The sequence below is a fragment of the Sminthopsis crassicaudata genome, chromosome 4 (assembly GCF_048593235.1).
Source record: "Sminthopsis crassicaudata isolate SCR6 chromosome 4, ASM4859323v1, whole genome shotgun sequence".
In the NCBI taxonomy this organism is placed as follows: Eukaryota; Metazoa; Chordata; class Mammalia; order Dasyuromorphia; family Dasyuridae; genus Sminthopsis; species Sminthopsis crassicaudata.
Window position 1 is genome coordinate 99,974,158 of NC_133620.1, and position 10,361 is coordinate 99,984,518.

Sequence of the window (10,361 nt, forward strand, 5' to 3'; positions counted from 1 at the left end):
GTTTTAAAAACAAACATAAAAATTTGTTTTTCATATAACTGGGGAAAATAAAATTATTATATCAAAAACCAAATATTTGCTGATTGATTAGTTGATTAATATGTAACCTAAAGATCCTATTCAAGAGGAATGAGAGCGCTTCTCAGCTGCCTTGTTTAATTCCTCCTTACTCTTTATTCATGCTGGAGATGGAGAACAGCACATCTCTGACTGATACAAAGTTCCAGTCTTCTCTAAAGACTTGCCCCTTGATAAATGTAACTGAGATAGAGGAAGTGACAATATCTTTAGGATTAGAAAAGGTGGTAGAAAGGATAGTGTGCCAGGCCTGGAGTCTGGAAAAATCATCTTTCTGAGTTCAAATCTGGCTTCAAATATTTACTAGCTTGTGACTGAGGACAAATCACTTAATCCTATTTGCCTCAGTTTCCTCCATCTGTCAAATGAGCTAGAGAAGGAAATGGCAAACCATTCTAGTATCTTTGCCAAGAATACCCTGAATAGGATCCTGACGAGTCTGATGCAAGAGAAAAATGACTAAATAACAATAGAATGAGCCACAAAGCAGATAAGAAGGAATTAATATGATTTCTTTTATCTCCTTAGGACAGTGAACTTTTCCCCTTCCCTTCCCTTCCCCCCCACTCCAAAAAGCCCAGCCCCCTTGCTTGAAACCTTTGTCCCCAGGTTAAATTTCATCTTAAATCCCAGGACACACAGGATCTCCATCAGGCCTTAGCCCGAGCCTTCCCCATCCTCGTCTGTCGCTTTCCATAACGCAGGCCGAAGGAGTTCCAATTGTAAGCCGATAGGTCTTTCTCCCGCTCCACCAGCAATGCTCCTTGGGATGTGGGGATCAATCGGCTGCGAGTGGGGCACAGACCTGGCCACAGCGGGTCAGGGGTTTCATCTGAAGGACAGAGTAGCGCCAGTCTCTGAGTCTGTACTGTTTGTTCTGGTTTCTCAGAGCACCGGGGTCTCCGTCCCCAAGGAACCAGGTGGGCCAGGAGCCAACCCCGCCGACCTAGGGCAGAAAAGGCAGGTGGAGATGCTGAATCAAATACTGCCTTGCATTTCAACCCTATGTATCACTGAACCCCGGATTGGATTCAGGGTACCAACACTTTCCCAGCATATTCAAAACCTTGCTGCTCCCCATTCCAGTCTTGCTGTAGAATTTTAAAGTCAGAAGACTTGAGTTTAAATACCATCCCTGTCATATACTGCATGGCTTTGGGCAAATTGCCTCAGCTATCTGAGCCTCAGTCTACTGTTCTGTAAAATGAGAGGTGGGCTAGATCATTTCAAAAGTCCTCTCCTCCTTCCCCTTCACTTCCTCCCTGCCCCTGTCCAACTCTAGTATTCCAAAATATGAATCTGTAATTCTGGATGAGACCAGGGACCAGAGAAAGGACTCACCAGCCATTTCCTTTCCTCTATTCCCCCAAAACACCCAGAAAGGAACCCTGGGTACATGTTCCTGTCTCAGAATATTAAATACATAGTCTATAGTTCCCTTTGAGGATCCTCTGGAAACTGGTATTGTGCAAAGGGGTCCTAGCATTGTATAGTAGAGGGAATTGGAGTGCTGCACTTGATTACCTCTGTCTGAAAACAAAGATGCTAGGAGGCAATAGAACTCTACTGGGCTGTAAAGTATGGTTGATAGCCCATGCATCCTATAGTACCTGTACATAGAAGGTGCTATTCTACAAATTCAGAAGCTGTCTTGGAGCTATAGAATCATCTAGTACTTAAACCCTAAAGGGATCCTTGAAATCACCTTATCCAATGCCTTAATTTTGTAAAGAAAGGAAACCTAGGCTCAAAGACATTAAGGACTTATAGGTAGAAGGGAAGAAAGAAGGAAGGAAGAGAAAGAAGGAGGGATGGAGGGAGAGAAAAAGGAAAGGAGAGAGAGGAAGAAAGGAAAAGAGGGAGGAAGGAAGAGAGGGAAGGAAGGGAGAAAGAGAAGGAAGAGAGGGAGAGCAGAAGAAACAAACATTTATTAAGCTTCTAATATATGTTAGACACTGCAAAATATTTACAAATATTATCTCATTTAATCCTCACAACAATCCTGACCAGGGTTATTATCCCCATTTTTCAGTTCAGAAAAATAAGGCAGATAGCAGTTAAGTGACCTGGCCAAGATCACATAGTTAGTGTTTAAGGGTTACATTTGAACTCTGGTCTTTCTGACTCTAGGCCCTGTGCTCTATTCATTTTAACACTTAGTTGCCATATGTGTTATGCATAGAATCACAGACTCTTGGACAAAGAAAAGATTTCAGAGGCCAACCAGGCTAACCCCAACCTGAGCAAAAGTTTTCATGATCTGATAAGCAGTCCTTCAGTCTTTGCTTGAAGATCTCCAGTAAGAGGGAATTCTCCAACTCAAGAGGCAACCCATTTCCCTTTTGAAAGTTTTTATCATTGGGAACTTTTATGTGATAGCAATTCTAATTCTGCTTTTCTGAAACTAATATCCATTGCTCCTAGTTCTTCCCTCTGGGCCCAAGTAGAAGAGATAATACCTCTTTGATGTAACAGCCCTTCAAATATTTAAAGAGCTCAATTAGTCCCTTAATTTTTTTCTCTATATACAAGCTATATATTCCCAATTTCTTTAACTAATTCTTATATCACATGATTTCAAAGCATCAGAGCATTTTGGTCACCTTTATCTAAATACTCTCCAGCTTCTTTAAATGTTCTTCCCTAAATGTGATATACCGAACTGAAAACAGTTTATAGTTTAGCCAGGGTACAGTACAATGGACCTGTCAGCTCTTTCCCACTCAATGCCATGCCTCTCAATGCAATCTAAGATCAGATTGTTTTTGACTCATATTGAGCTTGTGATCTATCAAAGTCCACAGATCTTTTTCAAATTAATTACAAAATAGTTACTTCTCTTTCCCACCTCCCTCTATGTAAACTTCATTTAAAAATTATTTTTCAGTTCAAAATATTTCCCTACCTATTAACCATCCATTACGAAGGCAAAAAATTCAATTCCCAGCATACAAACGAAATCATGAAAAATATATTGCTTATGTAACCCTGAAGTTTATTTTTTGAACTAATATATAAAATTTTACATTTATCCCTATGAAATCATCATATCTTAACAGATTCATAAATTAACTGATTTAAATCCTTACTCTATCCTCTAACATTTCACTTAGCTTTATATTATTTGGAAATTTAATAAACATAACATCCATACCCTTAGCCAAATCACAGATAAAAATATCACATATGAAAATGCCAGTCAAGAATCCTCCATCCCAGTTAACATTGAATCATTTGTAATTTCTACTCTTTGGGTCTTAACCATCTCAAATCCATTTAACTGTCCTATTTATTATCTGGTCTACATCTCTGCTTATTCACACTAATAGCATGAGGGATTTTGTCAAATCTTTTGCTAGGAATTTTTAGAGCATTTCCCTGTTCCACCAATCTAGTAACTTTCTCAGAAAAGCAAATGAGCTCTGTTTAGCTTACCCTGTTCTTGATGAAGCTAGGTGGGCTCTTTGAGTTTATTGATTTCCTTTTTAGCTATTTACCAGTCATCCCTTTATGATCTAGAATTTTACCAAGTATCAAAGTCAAATTCATGGCTTTACCGTTGTTATCATCCCCTCGTTCTCCATAGAAATTTTAGACTATTTTTTTTGAGCCCTTTGAAATCTTCTTTCTTCAAGTCTACGCTGCATGTCAGACTTTGACCAGCCTTTCCTATCACAAATTCTAAGATGATGTGGCTATTTTCCTCCCTTTCTCTCTCCCCCCCCCATGCCTATTTTTTTCTTGAGCCACCTCCTCAGGTCATGTGACTTAATTCAGAGCTCCTTCTAACACAATACACTATCTAGACTCTTAGACTGAATATCACTTTGAGTAAATAACTCAATCTGTCTCAAAAGAGAAATGATAAGTACAGTGGCTCTACCACATCCCCAAAAGTTCTAATTACAGTAATTGCTGAGTCCCAATAGATGAGATCTGAGTGCCTAATGAATTGAATTATCTGGGTGACCTTAACTTGAATTCTATTTTCCTGCTCTCATTTTCCCATTCAGCTGATGAGGTTAACAAGAGACTAATTTGGAAGGTACTTCAGATCTAAGACCTTGTTAAGCTTCCTATGATTTTTGGCAGGAAGAACAATATTGCCAGCTTTGAGTTCACACAATATCCCTAACCAATTGTGGCAGATTAGTTGAAATGAGAATTCTATGTGTGGCAGGGGAGGGTGACTAGCTCTTGATGATTGCACAATACTCTAATGAAAAAAGTGAGAGAATAAAAATGGCCCAGATTTGATGAAGTTTGGACTAGTATCCCATCTTTCCTGAAGCCTTTCCTGTTATCAGATAGCTTGTACCTGTGAATCCAGGGTTCCCAACAGGAGCAAACTTGTCTAAAGTCTCTCCAAATGGGAAAACAGAGAGGAACAGTAGCAGCTGCCAACACATTGAGGTTCTCATCCTGCTAGGTGACCTAGAACAGAGATAGAGACAGAAGGAAGAAGGAACTAAATTAGCTGATGTTCCAGATTGAGGTTCCTTACAGGGTCCTGTAATGAGTACTAGAGGGTAATTCAGAAAAAAAAAAAAAAAAAAAAAAAGATTATCAACCTTTTGGAAAAGGACCAAGTTTGATCAGAGGAGCTGTGTTCAACACTTACCTTCGTTATCTATTACCTGTGTGTGACCTTGAGTCAGTCATTTAACTTCCTCATCTACAATATAAGGGCTGGATGGCTAGATGGTTCCATAGTGCATAGTTCCATAGTGCATCAGTTCTGGATTCAGGAAGATTCATCTTCCTAAATTCAAATCTGTCCTACATACTTATTAGCTATGTGATCCTGGCCAAGTCACTTAAACTTGTTTGCCTCAATTTCCTCATCTGTAAAATGAGTTGGAGAAGGAAATGGCAGATCACTCCAATATCTTTACTAAGAAAACCTCAAATAGAGTAACAAAGAGTCAGACATGTTTGAAAATGAACAACAATGTAAGGGTATTGGGCTAGATGAGGTCCCTTCCAGTTCCAGATCTATGACCTTATTCACCTCTCAGTGTCCAGTTCTTAGGATTATCTATATAAAACTAAAATGGGATTTCAGAGTCCGTATAGACCAATATCTTAATTTTATAATTGAGGAAATAAGCTCAGAAAAGTAAAGCAATTTTGACCAAGGTCACTTAGACAAGTGTTAGAGCTAGGATTCGAACCCAGGTGATTTCTTCTTGGTTACTGGAAAATAAAAATGTTAGTCAAGTATAAAAATATGCCTAGCAATAAGGCTGTTCAGTCATTTTTGCCTCTTCGTGACTCTATTATGGGTTTCTATGGCAAAGATACTAGAATGCTTTGCCATTTCCTTCTTCGGCTCATTTTACAGATAAGGAAACTGAGGCAAACTGGATTAAGTGACTTGGTCAGAATCATACAGTTGTAGTAAGTTTTTAAGGCTAGATTTGAAATCAGGTCTTCCCACTCCAGGGCCAGTGCTCTATCTGCTGAGCCACCTAGCTTGCTGCTTCCTAAAGCTAAGACACACCTCATGAAAAATCTTCTCTCTAAATTCTCACTCAGAGTAGGAGAAAACAATCAAGGTGTTTGGTGCTGGGAGTGATCTGCCTGTAATGGAAATCAGTTTCTTCATCTGTAAAATGATGGGATTGAATAAGAGAGTTCATTAGCTCCCTTCCACTCTAGCATTCTAGGCTTCCATGGGTCTGTTGTATTTAGGTCTGGTTTCCTGTAGCAGAAACAACTATCAAACTGGCCCACTTCTTGCTACTCCTTTCCCCTTGAAACATCCTTTTCTTTGATCCAGCCTACCTTCTTCCTGCTATAGCATGAATTTCTTTCTTTCTTCTTTCCTCGGTCTTCAGTGGAAATGAAGAAAATCCAATTTACTGGTAATAGCTTTTCATAGAATAAGGGACGGTCATTACTTTGTCTTATTATCTAAAATTCAGACACCCCCGCCCTCAAAAAGCCATTTCACCTGATTCATCAGATTAATTGTCTCCATTTCCCGATCTCCTAGAGCCCTGAGTGGGTGTAAATTGAGCAAACAGCTTCTTCTTGAGGAAGAGGGCTGCCTGCTCTTTCCTCTTGCCCTTCCCAGATAATGCCCAGATAATAGGTAGCTCTTTTCCACATTCTGCCTTTGGATAGTGCCCAGGAACAGCTCAAAAGACTTAAGAGAAAAGAAGTTAGGAAGAGATAGGAAAGAAGAGGAGTCTCTGTGGGCTAGATAAAGAGGAAGAGCTAGCAAGAGACAGACCCAAGCTCCAAAGTCAAATTTATACTCAAGGTAACGGGGCTGAGGATGCAGGGTCAAAGGAAGTTGCTTGAAAATGACCTCTGTTCCCATGTACAAAGACCTGTGACCAATTGTTGCTCATAAGTAACAGATCCAGTTACAATACAGAGAACTATGGCAGGAAGGAACCTTGGATGGACATCGCTGGACTTAGAGTTTAGAGGGAACAGGAGATATTTAGTCCAATCTTCACTTTTGGCAGAGTTAGAAACTGATGGCCAGAGAAGTATCAGTGGATAACACTAAAGCTCTACTAGAGTCACCGAACAAAAGCACCCCCATACGTGCCTGATGGCAGTTCTTCCTTACCTGGACTCAGTAAGCAGGGGAGACAAGAAATGGAGGTAGACTGAGAGCCAAGAAATTGAAATTCCAGCACTAACTAGCTGGGGGCCCTTTAACAAGTCATCTCAGTTTTTTCATCTGGACACTCAGTGTTGGACTAAATAACATTTGAGGTCCCATCCAGCTCCTGAGCTTGGACAGATATACTGCCATGGCCCAAGTGGTGTGCAAAAGCTCTTAGGGAATCCCTTCAAAGGACCTACTAAGCCAGTCCACAAATTAGTGGATGGAGGAGAGCCCTGGCAAATACTCCCAAATTCTGAGCTTGCTAAAGTTTGGATGATTCTGGAGTGGGATTGAGTAGATCAGAAGAGGGAGAAAACAATAGAGATAGTGAGTGAATGAATAAACTTTCTTCCTTCACTGTTTCATACCTGCATATCTCTTGTCTCTGTCTCTGTCTCTTTTTGTTTCTGTCTCTGTCTGAATCTGTCGTGTGTGTGTGTGTGTGTGTGTGTGTGTGTGTGTGTGTGTGTGTGTGTGTACCCATTAACAGGGAAATTGCAACTCCAGTCCTCCTTAAAAGTTGATCACTCCAGCAGCCCCTGCACCACAATGAGGCTCACCAAAGGAAGGGAAAGACCTCTGCTGGGATATTAGATCAACTGGCAGTGACCAGAGCACAACAGGTCCAAAGAACATTACATTACATACTATTGCCTCCATTCCCTTCACCCTTCCATGTGATCCTAGACATGGCCAACCTGAGACCAAAAAGTGAAAAATACCAAGATGATCTTTGTATCTCATCCCCATATAGATCTTATTACTTGCAGTATATATTTCACAGACCCATCTGGCAACAGCATCCTCCCTTTCTGCTCAGTCTCTGGATCACTAGGACCCCCTCAGTGAATATCCAAATGAGACCTGTCTTCCCTGGAAGGACCTCATACTACTGGAGCTTCCTTAGACTTCATTTAGACCGATTGCTTCCATGTTTCATTGTTTTCAGCTGATAATAGTGGACTGAAGGTGATCCGAAAAACCAAATAAAGCTCTGGTCTTATTTTTGTCTAGAATTTTCCTATAGGGAATTCCAGATGAGATAACTTTCTCTAATACAGATCACCATTTACTCTTCAACATATGGTCTCAGAGAATTACCTGGGACACTGGGGAGTTGAGTCACTTGCCCAGAGTAACACAGTGTGGACATGTCAGAGGAGAGACAAGTATAAATAAAATGCAATAAATGGCAATATACTTTGCCATTCTTCAAAAGAAGCTGCGTTTTAAGGAAGAGTTTTGAAATTTGAAACTTGAAAATTTAATCAGGCTAATAAAGACGTGTCATTTTAGTATCAAAATATGATTAGATGGGGGTATAGTTGGGACATGTTTCCCAGATCTCCTCAAAACTCACCACCTTGGAGATTGTCTTTCACACTTGCATACAGAGCTTATCGTGATGATATAATTAATTAATCAAAAATATTTATTAAGCATTTATGTGTCTGGTAGGCACTGGGCACAGAAAGACAATATGAAAATGTTTTTCATTTTTTACATATGTTTTACATTTTGTTTTACAAACAAGAGTTTACATTAATTACTCTGAGTCTCATTTTCATCACCTGTAAAGTAGGTTAATAATATCTGCCCTACTTTTATAAGATTGTCAAGGCTTAAATGAAAGCTAAAAGAACTATGTAAATTTAAAAAGACATTCTTAATTCTTACTTTTACATAATCAGGTCAGAATTGGGAGTTCCAGAATATTGATCAAATCCCCAAACAGAAATCTGTCTATAATAGGAGAAAAAAAAAAAAAAAGCAGAGGTCTCCATACACAGCTCTGCTGATCCTCTCATTGAAGCATTTTGGGGAGCTTCTCTCCCTTTCCCCAGAGTCAGAGCCTCTAAACTAAACTTTTAAGGTTTTGCAAGGAAAACTGATGTTTACTCTCATTCCTCGGGCTCTGAGTGGATGTGTAGGGTCATAGGTTGATGAATTCAGGGTGGAAATGAATTTAGAAGCTTCTAGTGTAAATCTCACTGAAGAACAGATCTTAAGTGACTTCCTCAGGATGACACAGCTAATAGGTGCCAGAAGTCACATTTGAAACCAGGTCTTCCTGATTTCAGATCCAGTATTCTAGCCATCATACCACACTGTCTCTGCCCCAAATCTTTTTCCCCCCAGAAACTAATGCCTTTTCCTTTTTTTGTGTGCTTTAAAGTTTTTTAAAATAGCAGTTTATGTGGGGGCAGCTAGTTGGTGTAGTGGATAGAGCACCAGGAGGATCTGAGTTCAAATCTAGCGTCAGTCACTTAACACTTCCTGGCTGTGTGACCCTGGGCAAGTCAGTTAACCCCAATTGCCTCAGAAAAAAAAAAGTATTTTATTTTTTCCAAGTACAAGCAAAAATATTTTTCATTATTCAGTTTTGTAAAACCTCATATTTTTTAATTCTTCTCCCCCTCCTGTTCCCTTTCCCCTCCCCAAGACAGCAAGCAATTCAATATAGGATAAACATGTGCAGTTCTTCTAAACATATTTCCATATTCATCATGCTTCTGCCCAAAATCTTTACCCAATTTAGTTCCCTGGTGAGTTTCAGATGTTGGCTTTGACCATTATTGTAGCTACATCCAGATAGATGATTCTTGTTGGATTTTTTAAGAGGTAGGGGGATTTTTAACTTCATGGTGATGTATGTATGTATGTATGTAAAACCTTTCTCTTCCCTGGGAAGTCCAATAACAATTAAATCACAAGTGCAGTCTTTAAAAGTTGATCACCCTAGCAGCCCCTGTATCACAGTGAGTCTACCAATGCAAGTCACACCTTCTCTGCATTTTTTTTTAGTTCCCTGAGGAACTGAGAGTCACATAGCCTGTATGTGTCAAGTATTTGGGTCCTTGATCCCAGATCTTCTCTCCTCTGAGTATCCACTACTCCACTGATGTCAATTATTTGGAATTACTCTGGGAGGTATATGCAAATTTAGGCAAGTAAGTATCCTTGGGGGCAATAAGAAAGAGAAAAAGTAACAAGTGTAGAGCACTTTAAGGTTTGAAAAACACGTTTCATACTCATATAATCTCATTTGATTAAAAGAAGACATCAGAGTCCTTACTAGACCCGTGGTCAGCTGCTCAGTCCTAACCTCACCTGAGATCCTGGTTGACATGCTCTGACTTCACATGCCACACAGTTGCTCTGGGACCAACTCTTTCATCACTTTCAGTATCCAGGCACCCCCTCCCATCTTTCCCCTGTGTGGATGCTGAGATGTCACTTACCTTGGCTCAGCCTCAGGGCTGAGAGCACAGCAGGGGATGTTGGAGCCTCAGATCACACTCCAGGGAAGCAGCTTCTGGATTAGTGAAAGGAGCTCTCCTCCCTTCCACTCCCTCCCTCTCTCTTTGTCTCTCCCTCCCCAAGTCCGGGATTGACTCTGTTTTATTAAGTCCAGAATGACGTCTTCAAGCTTGGTCCCACCTCTACCTTCTGTCCCCTCCCTTATCAATTCTTCTTTAAAAAAATAATTAAAAAGCTACTTACTCACAGCCCTGTTTTCTGCCCCTTGTCTTTCTTTACCTCTTGTCCCCCATAAGAGGACCAATCTCTTTTTTCTCTCATTTTCCATCCTTTTTGTACATTGCATTTCTCAAGTCTCCCTTAGTCCCTTCTTTCCCTCTGCTAGACATATTGG

General features: G+C 40.1%; 1 protein-coding gene across 2 annotated transcripts; it reads right to left on the reverse strand.

Moving 5' to 3' along the window:
- Nucleotides 1-625: 625 nt before the first annotated feature.
- KISS1 (KiSS-1 metastasis suppressor) lies at nucleotides 626-10,074 on the reverse strand. 2 transcript variants are annotated; one of them, XM_074265100.1, is made up of 3 exons: nucleotides 5,866-5,953; nucleotides 4,397-4,512; nucleotides 626-1,024 (listed from the first exon to the last, which is right to left on the reverse strand). In XM_074265100.1, exons 2-3 carry the CDS (start codon nucleotides 4,497-4,499, stop codon nucleotides 729-731), a joined length of 399 nt encoding a protein of 132 aa, XP_074121201.1. In that variant the 5' UTR covers nucleotides 4,500-4,512; nucleotides 5,866-5,953; the 3' UTR covers nucleotides 626-728. The 2 variants fall into 2 exon arrangements, with proteins under 2 accessions (XP_074121201.1, XP_074121200.1); XM_074265099.1 differs by lacking the exon at nucleotides 5,866-5,953 and adding an exon at nucleotides 9,949-10,074 and having other exon boundaries at nucleotides 627-1,024.
- Between the last annotated feature and the right edge of the window lie 287 nt (nucleotides 10,075-10,361).